Consider the following 12,956-nt stretch of genomic DNA (forward strand, 5'->3'; position numbering starts at 1 on the left):
AAAACTCGTTAAATAAGGATTTATCTTCTTGGGTGAATAACTTTAATTGCCCTTATCTTTTTTACTGACATGTTTAACAACTGAAAACATTTTATTTGGCAAATTTAACGTTTTTTCAGAACGAATTGCGTTTTCTAACTATGGTGTCAGTTCGCTGAAAACGAGACTTAATCAAGCGCTCATTGTTTGTATAATTACTGCGTTGTTTTCAACGCGACGTGCATAATAAAAGGGAAACGCCAAATGCGAAGAGTATTACAAAAGATATGCGAGAGTGATGAAGTATACCTATGGCGAGAGAGGAATAGCTTTTAGGATTGATCCTGCTTAAACCTCTCTCAGAATGCCTCTCTCCAACTTCTTCTCTTCAAATTCTCATTTTCCTTCTTTACTCTTCACAGTCTTCAGTAAACATCTTTTTTTCTTTTTATTAGCTGTTACTTTTTATTGTTCATTTCATTTCAATGAAGTAGCAATTGTTTTGTTCAAATATCGAAACATCTGAAAATTTTCTACGAATCTAGTTGAAGACTTTAATGAATGAAATTCGATCGATTAATGGAAATCTCAAGTCTTCTTACTAAATATAAAAAAATATTTTAAAAATATAAAAATATTTTTTTACTAAGGGAGGAGTAATATGCTATCTGCTATTAAAGATTATAAAAAGTCACACTAAAAACAGCTTTATTCACGTGTTTTTTTCTAAATATTATAGAAGTTTAATAAAATCAGAAATTTTTCATTACGATAACTATAATACATATGAATAAATTAGAAAAAAAATAATTGAGATAATTTTTATTTATATAAAAATGGATATTAATAAAGTATATTCAATTAAATTAATTATAATTATATTAATTATAATATACACTACCGCTTATTAATTTCAATACACCTTCGTTGATTTCTTTAAAAAGGATGAATGTGCTTTGAACATTTGTAAACAATGTGTATGAGTGTATGAGTACAAAATATGTTTATTTGCTTACACTGTTAAAAAAAAAACAGAAAGCTTGCTTCCGTTACATACGTATGGAAGCGTTATATTAAAGATATTTAATATTGTCAATGAAAATGAAACTTAAATAAGTAACTTAAATTTAACATTTACTTACATTAAATTTCATGCAAATCTACTGAAATTTAATGAAAAATGTGAAACTAAACTTCGTAAAATTTTCTGAAAAGTACACTAAATTTTATGTAAATGTACACAAATATACTTTTCAATTACAGATAATTACATTAAATTTCATGACGTTTTTAACAATGTTATATATATATTTTGAAGGAAAATTGAAACGCAGAAAATTTAAATTTTAGTATATACATTTATTAAATTATATAAGTTAGTCGGCACGAACTTTCCGGACAACCCAATATTTCAATAAACGAAGGAGACTATATTTAGTCGAGAACGAATTTTAGTGCTTAATAATTTTATGTGTATTTTTACAATTTCCAGTTCAAACAAACTGCGCATCTATTATTTATTGATTTTGAAACACAATCTTAAACTGAAGTAATATCGCAGATTAAACTAACAAGTAGTTTAATATTATTGATGTTAATAAGTACCTTTAAAATACTGTAAATAATTTATTATGAAAAATATTACTTTAGGATTTGAACCAGAATCTTCCGAATTTCGTGCGAGCATCTTTTTTATTAATCCTATAAAATATTTATTTCAGGGTTATCAATTAGTAGATGAGAATTATTTAGTCCTGAAGGACGCCGATGCGGTGACTAGCAATCAGTATAGCGTTCGTCTGCTTGATGATACTTCCAAAGCTTTGAACATCACTTACAGCATTTTGCCGATTGAGCATCACATGCGTCCGGATCAAGTGCCTTCTACCGGCATTTTTCCCAGTAAGTATCGAACATTCATTCGAGCACCGTCCTCATTTCGCATTTCATATCAGTTGACAAATGCCACCGTGTATCTCCTGCGTTCGTAATCGGAAACTCGTTATATATATTTTTCAGGGATTATTACAGAGAAGACGCTGCTACCGAAATCACCATATCGTGTAGTCCTTCAAGTCAAGGATGAGTCGCTTCTCGCAGGATACGGGGCAAATTCGGTGAGTCAGTATCGATTCTATGTCATCAACACTCATTGGCAAGATACTTGAAGTATTTGCTCCATTTGCAATGTGTCAAAGGACAGTGGCCAAGTTAACTTAAGAACTGATTCCGAGCATGGTAGTATGTGATAAAATAAAAGCCTAGTTTCTTAACTTTCCCCAATGCACTTTAAAGATCAGAACACTCCAAAGTGCTTCGTCTCTATAATTTCTCTGATAGTTAGAGACCTAGAAGAGTAGATATTTTATTTTACTTTGCTTGTATTCAAACAATTAATTTGAAAATCAGATTTTCATAGTATTTTTACAGAAATCTAATGTTGGAAATCAATAAATTTATTATTGAAAGACAGTAATTAATTACTGTATTTCTGTATTAAATTGGCCAAATTTCTTTAACAGTAACAAGACAAATACTAATATTAACCGAAAAGAACAATGTTCGCAATTTGCTATGATTCTGCTTCGAAAAAACATTTGTTAAAAATTAATTGATGTATCAGAGAATCAAATCAAAGCTCTTCGTAATACACTAGCTATTCATTCTAAATGAACGAAGTACATGTGCAACGTGCCGCATTGGGAATCTATTGTTCGATTAAAAAAGTTCGCATCGATAAATTTCGCAATATCGGCAGAGGTCCGCCGATATCTCACCGCCGTATGTCATTTGTAAATGGCATTTGGCAAAACTCGAGGCGAAAGTGCATGATTCCATATTTCTGATCCCATAATTCGTGAAGAGCTTGGTTTAATATATGAGAAGACTAAGATGTCTATGATATCTCATAAAATCTACGATCTTACTTTACGTGAAACCGTGGAACTTTCATCCATGAAAGATTATTTCTATTTATTTACAGCAAGTACAAATCGCTCCGATAATCATGATGACTTCTGAAATTTAAATTTAATTGTTTACAACATTTAATTGTTACAATAAAATTGCAATATTAGAATTTGCATATTATTAAACAACTTTTAATTTAAATTCTCTTATTATTACAGATTCTTTTTTAAAGTGCTCTTTTCGAAATTAAAGTATTTATCAATAATTTCTTAAGACTCGTCCTCACTGAAAGCAATCGGCATACTAGTTTTTTTCCCTTTATTTTGTAAGAAATAGAAGAAGAAGCCAGTATATTAAATGGCCGGCATGATCGGTTTCAGTAGGGACAAGTCTTTACTTATTCATTTCAAAACTAAATTAATTTCAACGCACTCTCCCAAAGACATTCAATATTTGTATGAATACGAGCGTTCTCTCTTAAATGCAAATTTCCTCTCATTTCGGTCCACTCCCAATCGGTATAAAACGACATCGATCTAAGCTTGTATCGAGGAAGTTTGAAAGATAAGGACTCATTAATGGCCATTAGTCGTATGCCTTGCATTCGTAATCCTCGCTCCGCCGTATAATCGGAGGCCATTAAACAATTAGGTGGTGAAATCTCGCCTTGTTAGAGGTTCCTTGGGGTGCGGCATTGATTTCGTGGAGGCGGCTAATCGTGGATTAAATACCTACGCCATCTGAAATTGGCGAGTGGGTGTAAGTCACTTATTGCTCAGTTTTGTTTCGAATAATATGCGTTAATACGTGGCTCTCGATATTTTTCTTGACGAACGAACGATGATCTTTCTAGAAATTTTTTTGTCCTCGGAAAAAAAAATCTTTGTTTGATCAAGATAATCTGACTGACCGTTCGATGTGTTGAAATTCGCAATGAAACTTGCGGAATTGCGACACAAAGCGCAATATGCACGAATAAATGTATTATTCGTGTAGAATGCGATTTCCAAATATTTTATCTATAGTTTTTGATGAGAATGTTTAATCATTTAGGTATATCTTGCAAAATTTGTAATTAATTCACACCATTAAGTTAAATATCAAATAAAAAAGCTTAAATTTTGATGAATTTAAAATTGTTAGAGATTTTTATGAGTTTTCTAACATAATAGATTTAATTGCAAAATGATTTAATATAAAAAAAATAAGCTAAATATATTACGTTGAAAAATAAGATTTTGATTTTGATAAAGAATGATAGATTTAAATGTCTCGATAGAAATATATGTAACGCTAAATAAATATATTGAGAAAAAATTGTATTCATTTTTTACTACAAATTTACGGATGCATCAAGAAATCTTTAAATTCCGCTCGCACAATAGTGGCACATGTGTGGAACATATGTCACCCTGATACGTAATTGAAAAGAGGATAACGATTGTAGAATGGTATGCGAAAGCGATAATAATCGGATGGTATTCGTTCTAATTCGAGCCGTGCTCATCGTGCACCTTTAATGGATACTCTATATCATTCGCGCCGCGCACGACTAGCTGTTTAAATTGAAACCACGCGAGAAAATAAATCTTGACGCCGATATCCAAGCGACCTCAGCGACCTGCTCTTGATATATATTCCGTGACCCTTAAATCAGGCCATGTCTGAAGTATCGATGATCCTCTTGGGTAATCATGCCTTTTTTCACGAAACGCGATATCTTAACGCTAGTTGAATGTTAATCTTCAGCCATGGAAACACATCCTTCAAATTACTCTCATTATAAATATGCGTTGGGAATTATTGGATTTTCTCTTTTAGCTTTATTTCTTCTTAAATAAAGAATTGAAATATGTTTCTTAATATTTTATACATATATATAACACACAAAAATATATATATATATATATATATATAAAATTATACATATAATTTAATATTGAAAGAATTTTTTATGAAAATTAAGAAACATAATGGCATTATAGAATTATAAAAAAATTGCAGTAAGGATCTGTTCGTAATTCCTACGCATTAAAGAAAAGATTGGTACACGTTTAAGTGCCAAGGAAGATTTTCCCACTATAACCGTTCCATGAGTATACCAAGAAATGGGCGATAAATTCTAATAAAGAGCGTCACGTAGCACCTGCGATGGTCTTTATCGATTTTTTGTGAATCCTTCAAAGGATAAGATATCCTTTGAATCTCTTTCGAGATCCTTTCTAGTCGTGATGAGAATTGTCTTAATCTCATTTCATGTAACAATCCAAATTACACCCTAGATGTAATTTAAAAAATCTATTTTTTAAATAATTACAATTTAATAATATTCAAAAAAAAATAATTTAATCAGCATTTAAAAAATAATAATGTTATGTATATGAAAAAGTAATATATTAAAAATTATATACATAAAAAGTTACAGCGATAGGTAAAAAGAAAATGAGAAACTTATTTAGAGCAATTCAAAATAATAATAATTCTTCTCGTCTTTTTTTTTTGAGATTCTATGAGAGTGAGTCAATTCTCATATCATTAATTATTATGTATGCTTCTATTACAAGAAAAACTTCCAATTATACGAGTATTTTTACATGATTAAAAAAATATTTAAAGAATTACAGTCGTAGCATCGATTATACTAATAGCATTATAAAATCTTATTTGATAAAAATGAAACAATAAATAAGTCAATTTAAGTAGAAACATTAATAAAAAGTTATTGTAAATTGTTATATACAAATGAAAATAATATAATAAGTATATCTACATCATTTTTCTTCTTTTAAAATTTTATTTGGACAAGATCAATAATTCATAATTTCTTTTATTTAGGTAAATATCAGTATAACTTTGTCGGGGCCGGTACATCAAGCTTTAACAACTTCAACGCCGTCAACTGTCGCGACGTTCTCGTATCCGACGAATGTGAAGATAGCCCGGATTTCACCCAAATATCTACGCGTAACGAAACCCACTACAAAACCGCATCCTTCGATAACTTTCGTCCTAAACGGCTCGGGTGCTTTCAACGTCACTCAACGGGACGGCATCATTTACGTGTCGGATGAAACTAAGCTACGCTCCGAGCCCAACATTGTTCAGTAAGTCTGACCGTCTCTTGTAAATAACTTGATATGCAAGAGTAAACTATTTCCAATAGTTAGATTAGCCATTTCTAGATAGGAAGAGTTAAAATGTTATTTGCGTTATTCCCGCAAATACTTCTACAGAACTTCTATAAGCAGTTACAACATTTTCTGTCGGTCGATTTCTTATAAATAAATCTGAACTAAAGGTATTTATATCTTTCAGATATTTTTATTAAAAAAGATCAATAAAATAAAACTTTAATAGTATACTTGATATTATATTCTTATCGCCTTATAATTAAGAATATACTTGCTGTCAGAATTTTTTAATTGATTTAATTAAATATTGCAAATTTATAAGCGCGTAAAATAATAAAGCCATTGGAGAAGATTTTCGTCTCTTGATCATGCTAGATCGATGAATATCGACATTTCGCTCGTTCAGAATGAACCTTCTTGTCGCATGAGCATAATACAAAATATCGGTGTGTTCACTAGACTGAAATTAAGATGGATCGGAGCAGATGGTAACGCGACGACCAAAACGCTGCGAGTGAATCTGATTGATGTACCACAATCAAAGAACGGCACGTGTGGACAATCGGCTCAAGAGAATATGCATACATGCGCAAATGCGGAAACACGCGAGGAATGTGAAAAATCTTGTGGAATCGGCAGCGGAGTTTTGAGGTGTGTATCATCTATTTTTCCTCAAACTGAATGGATCCCTGTGAACAATCGTAATTCTTTCAAACGATAAGTAAGTATTACAAGAATCTTTAGTAGGAATTTTGTTTAAAAAAAACTCAATATATCGCGATTAAGGTAATTTATAATTTTCTTTCTTAAATATTATAATTAATATTAATAATCTTGATATAATAGTCATAAATAATATATAATAAATATATATTATTAAAAATGATCAAATATTGATTATATGTAAACAATTAGTAGAGCCTATAATGTTAATTATTATTCGGATTATAATTGATTTCAATTGTTGTAACTCGAAGATTATAAGATTTGCAGAACTTTTTATTGAGCAGTTTTTCTTTTATATACGACAGTAACTTTCTCTTTAATTTCCAAGCCTTATAAATTCATCGTTAGTGAGTTTAACAGCAGAAACGCATTCCACAGAGTGCTTGCATTCCATGTTGCATATCTTACTTTATAATTACACCTTTGTACTGGAAAATATTGCATAATGCTATTTTTTTTTGTTTCTTTTATGTATCAAGAATTTTGAAAATGCTCTTGTTCAAATCTTCATTTATAAAAATTTTAAATGAGAGCTACATTGCTTAAGAAAAAAATGCGAAAGCATTTAAATCATTACAGATTAATCAATTTCTAACAAAACCTATAATGAAAAATACTCTTGGTCGATGACGATCTTTTATACAAAGCAAATCTATTTTATATCGAACCCGCACTATCATTGTGTCTCGGAATCATTGTGTGACGGTGATTTTCTATAATGAAATAAATGGGTCGTTACTTTCGTTCTTTTCTCCGGAAAAACGTCACATCGCCACGAGGCACAATTTCATCGTAACGACTATTTCGGATAGTAGTGCCAGGTTTGTGGCTCCTTCATCAAATTCCACTTGATTCACTCTCTATGTCCCTCTTGACAATTATCGTTAATCGACAATTTTCTGATATGATAAAAGATATTAATCGACGATTTTTTTATCCTTTCTTTCTTCTATTTTATTAAAAATAACACTCTTATATATAATAATTCTTTTTCACATTTTAATTTATTCCCTGCATTTAAAAAATACTTTTTTAGTATTATTTTTGAAAGAAGATTATTTGCTATTTTAAAAAATGAATAAAAAATTATTTCACATCATTTAATCCAGTACTACAATTTTTCTTTGTTTATATTTTATATATGATTTTTTTTTTCTTAATTATAGTTTTTTCATTGCCAAATTAGATTCGTATAATTAACTTTTTGAAAATAAAAATAATTTTTTAATGAAATATTAATTGAATTTATTTGAAGAGACTAAATTTATGATAAATTTTATCAAACTTATGATTGAAAATGAATTTATTATTCATCATCATCATTTTCTTATCGTTTAATATGATTTGTATAATGGAAGTTATTCTTAATAATTCTGACAAAGTAGCTTGTATTGTAACTTTATCGAGTAACTTTATTGAATCTCTTTTTGTATGACTCTATTATAATTAAAAGAGCGTTAATAATGAATTTATGCGCAGCAAGGGTAATTTTACCGATCGATGCGTTTGGAGGAACGGCAATGCTACTCAAATGTCGGAATATTATTCCACTTGTTCTCCGAATTTGTCGTATTGCCCGGACAACGAATGCGACGAACTGGAACTCAACGTTCCACACATATGTCCGCAAGACTGCATCTCCGAATGTGAGTCGCATGTATTGTTTTGTTGATCGGATTAGTGCAGCCGGCCGTGTAAAAATGTTATCGATATGTGAGAAATCACTTTCATCATAGTATTATGAAAAATAAATAATCGAATAATAAATCATTTAAGAGGAAAAAAAAGAGAAAATTTCTTTCTAAAATGTTTTTAAAATTCAGAATCTCTAAATTTCTAAATATTCCTAAAACTAAAGATTTTGGATATATGTAGAAAAAATTCGAATATATAGAATCATGTTTTTCTTCAGTCTTGATATACAGTTTGCTTTCGGTTCCTTTCGTTCGAAAGATCTTTTATATAAAAGGATTTCGCGTTGTCGCAGTAACGTCTCGTCCAAAGAGCTTATTGAGCCATTGAAGAAGGATTACTATACTCGTCCTCGAGAAGCACTCGATTGATCTAAAAGTAGTTGTATTCGCGTTTTTAGCTGACGTCTTTCTCGCTCACATGAACAGCAACGGTCGCGGCATAAAGAGCGGCCTGAATATTTGCACCTGCAACGATCTACTGCAATGCACCTGCGGAATCTCCTTTTTACAACAAGGAAATGATGTACCTGGAACAACAAGGAAAGAACGATTTGACACTGGAAAATTACAGGAAAATGAAGTTGTCATGTCAGGTGCACGCAAAGGTCAGTCATCTTATTTGCTATTTTTTTTCCATAGAAATTATGTATCAGACAATATTAAGTCACAGACAAGAGTTGATAATTTAATCATAATTGTTACAATATTTATAGAAGTATTGAAGCTCGAAATTAAAAACTATGAAATAAATTATATTTTATTCAAATATGCCACATTAACACTGCACTTTCCTTAGGAAAAAGTGTTTCAATATTCACTATTCAGTAACTGATGATATTTCACCAGTAACTGATGAAATATTATCGGTTACTGAATAGTTAATCAGTATATTGAAACACTTTTTCTTAAGAGTTAGAATGCTTTTGGTTAAAAAATTAATTTACGTGATCTTTCCTCTTAATATTGCGGTTTTATATCAAAAAGTTTATTTTACATTCTATCAAATAGTATTAACCTTTGTCCTTTATGCTTCTGCAGCTTCTAGCGGACCGTGCGGCTCCACGTGTATGATGGGTGTCATTGGAGCTAGTCTGTTTGTGTTGATCGTAATTGTGGGATCATTTGTTATGTGGAGATATAGGTAAGAAGCCAAATTAACAATTAATTATATAATTATATATAATTATAAAATGACAAAGTTATTTATCAATATGATTTCAAAAACGCAATATTATAAATAATTTTTTATATAATTTCTTCTTATTATACAAAGATCCTTCTTGCACGAATATTATACAATTTGCTTTTATATATTATATATGTATTATACTTATCATTTATTAGTAGATGAAAATTAAGGTAAAATTAATTTTAAGAAATATTAAAATTTGCTTGAAAAGATCTAATATTGTTAAGCTGTATCTAAGATAGTAGAATGTGACAATGTCTTATTAAAAGTCTTTTCGTTCGCACGGGTCTTAAAAGGATTTAGTGAATCGCTTCTAGACTAGTGGCTTCCACAGAGTTATCAACTTGAATCTTATGTTTACAAGGAATTAAGGGAATTGCGAAGCTTATAGCAACGGGATTTGAACGGGTTCATTTAATCTCAATCTTTTTGGGGTTATAATATATAAATATAAAACAAAGATGTAAAATTGTGATTAATGTGATTAATATTTATTAACAAAATGTCGTTCTTGAAAGCACGAGTTTAGGTAATCCATAAAATCTTTATTATCTGCAAGATAAATTCATTGCTTAGTTTAAATTCCGTTTAAAATTTCTGCGATGTAATTGATATATATTTCTTTGTATTATATATAACTAAAGATATATTTTAAGTTTTATAATTGATTTTGACTTTTTGACATTTATCAAAGAATTCATTGCAGAAATACAAATCGAGAGAATTTTTTACAAGAAGAAAGAATATATTTGTTTAACTCATTCAGATAAGGTCGAATTCAAAAGTTTCTCGCAAAGCGCAAAGAGCGGAATTGAGAAAGTTTCAATGATTGCACTTTTTTTACATTCGCAGCTTGCAATCGGTTACCTTCATCCCTTTTGTGAATTTTAAATAAATTTGATTTTTATGTACGTGTTTTTTATCATTTTTTTTCGAAAATTTTGAACTAGAAGAAAATAAAATTAAATGTGTTTGACGTTCAACTTTTTTATCAAGGTAAATTTCTATTAAATTTGCGAGAGGTATTACGGACGCGCGCATACCTTGTATATGTAATTTAAATTCACAAGCCTGCATGTTATCTAAACTTTCGAATTTGGGTCAATGTCTACTAGAATTTCTCACTTAGGGTAACTAGTGACCACAATAGACCAACTTTTGCTAAGCTGCATTAATACATCTTTAAATAATTCGATCAAAACAAAAGGAGAAAAACGAAGCGTAGAGATATAAAATTATCATTAAATTCAAATTAACAATTATTTACGATAAAATTATGGTAAAATGATAATTTATTGGTAATTTTGATAAAATTTATTATTTTTTATAGTTTTATGTACAAATAGGTTTTATTTATATTTTTCACATTATATATTGCATAATATAAAACAATATTCTTCTAATATTCTCATCGAGAATATAAAAATCGCTGATAGAATAATAGGATTATTTTAAATCTAAACGTAAAATCTAAGTGACGTTAAATCTATTTTCAACATATGGTTCCTAGAGATTTGATATAGTTACCAAAAACTAGAAAACAATGCAGATTAAAAATTCTAGCATTTTTTTAACATAATTTCTTGTTTTATTGTATATTTTAAAATCTAACTTTTTGAATTACTTAAAATTATTCTAACATTTTTATTTAGATATGTTGGCAGTAATGCAATTACAAAAAGATTATTTTATTTTTGATATATAATTATGTCTTTATTATAATAAAAACTGTCTTTAACAGTCTAATCATTAAAATAGCAAGCAAATAAATGAAAGTTTTATCAGTTTAATTATAAAGTAAAAAATATAAAAATACAAATTTAAAAATCAAAATATTTATAAAATAGTTCAAGATTATTGTACTTGTTACATTTTTTCAGAATCCTAATAAAAAAAAAACTTATTTGAAGTTCTTTTCATTTCAAGTTAGACTGTGTATCTAGTCTTTTAATTCTTTTATATTCAATATATAATAATTAACAAAAATAATATTACACATTAATATTATATATAGTATACAATATTATATTTGATATACAATATGTATTATATTGTATACCAATATGTAACATCGAAATGAAAATATGAATTAAATAAAGAGTTTTGAATTTAATAATTAAAGGCTAAATGCTTTTACATCAAATTATTTTATTTTTATAATTTTTTAACATTACCATTTTACAAGTCTCCAAAAATTACTGACTAATTTACCCTAATTTACTGAGTAAATTACTGTCAAATTTAGTTATTTTCATCTCTAATTAAGCGTACTTTATTTTATAGTAAAATATTTTTTTTATTGTTTTTTATTTAAAAATGTCAGTTTTATATTTAAATATACAATACATTATAATTAATAATTACTTGCGTATAAATGTAAAATAATTTCCAGTGTCATAATTGATAATAGTACAGTTAGTTCAACTCCAATTATCCTATTTCACTCCACAAACCAAAATAGCTTCATAAGCCAACATAGCTCGTCTTCCGCATCGTGATGCTCTGCGTTCCAGAATGGCGGCGAAGGGTGCTCGACGGGAATGCAAACACAGGGTGGATGATGCGGCAAATGGTATTGGTATTTTGCCGTCCGACTACATCGATCGTGGCGATGGTCTCCTGATCGGTCTGGACACGTTCGCGGCGGCGAATCGTCATCTATTGTTACCTAAGGCATGCCCGGTAAGAAATTGTTTAACTCATTTGAAATATTTATCGATATTGTCCACTAGAAATAGAAGACTTACAATTAGCTGTTAAGAATGACATATAAATTATATGGACTTATTTCACTCTTGTACTGAAAAATCTTTAATTAAAATTTATTATAATTTTATTACAAGATTTCCATATCATAAAATCTCTATTCCATGTCATAAAAAGTACTTATGTTTACAAAGAAAATATTTAATAATATTTATTTGATTATAAAGGTATGATAATTGATATAAGATACAACAGCAATTATTAAGTTCAAATTATAATAAATCCTAATTATATTCTGATCCTCGATATATTACTTGAATAGACATTATCTAAGATATAGAGTCTGCAAAGTTGCGGAAACTTTCTTATTACTTTAAATATTATCTAGCCACAGCAGACTTCTCAACGAATGATAAAAAGATAAAAAAGTTTTTTCATTCTTTAACAATTCTTAAATAAAATTATTCTTAGTAATAAAATTATTCCGTAAGCCGCTTCCATCTAAATTATCACGTTTTTAAGTTAATGAATCTTGCAATTCGGTTTGCAAGTAAGTTTTCGGACATAATTCAAGCATTTGTTATTAAAAAGGAAATTGTATAATTTAATATTAAATTTCAT

The 12,956-nt window shown here is 29.0% G+C and overlaps 1 protein-coding gene across 1 annotated transcript in view; it reads left to right on the plus strand.

The window, feature by feature from the left end:
- LOC108689536 (proto-oncogene tyrosine-protein kinase receptor Ret) overlaps window positions 1-12,956 on the plus strand; it is a 58,776-nt gene that overhangs the window by 35,917 nt on the left and 9,903 nt on the right. Inside the window, exons 7-14 of the mRNA XM_018196329.1 lie at window positions 1,701-1,881; window positions 1,999-2,096; window positions 5,725-5,993; window positions 6,480-6,671; window positions 8,226-8,392; window positions 8,839-9,045; window positions 9,479-9,581; window positions 12,143-12,311. Of these exons, the coding sequence (XP_018051818.1) occupies window positions 1,701-1,881; window positions 1,999-2,096; window positions 5,725-5,993; window positions 6,480-6,671; window positions 8,226-8,392; window positions 8,839-9,045; window positions 9,479-9,581; window positions 12,143-12,311 (1,386 nt within the window). The remainder of the gene's footprint in view (window positions 1-1,700; window positions 1,882-1,998; window positions 2,097-5,724; window positions 5,994-6,479; window positions 6,672-8,225; window positions 8,393-8,838; window positions 9,046-9,478; window positions 9,582-12,142; window positions 12,312-12,956) is intronic.

This window comes from Atta colombica, unplaced genomic scaffold (genome assembly GCF_001594045.1).
Source record: "Atta colombica isolate Treedump-2 unplaced genomic scaffold, Acol1.0 scaffold27, whole genome shotgun sequence".
NCBI classification, from domain to species: domain Eukaryota; kingdom Metazoa; phylum Arthropoda; class Insecta; order Hymenoptera; family Formicidae; genus Atta; species Atta colombica.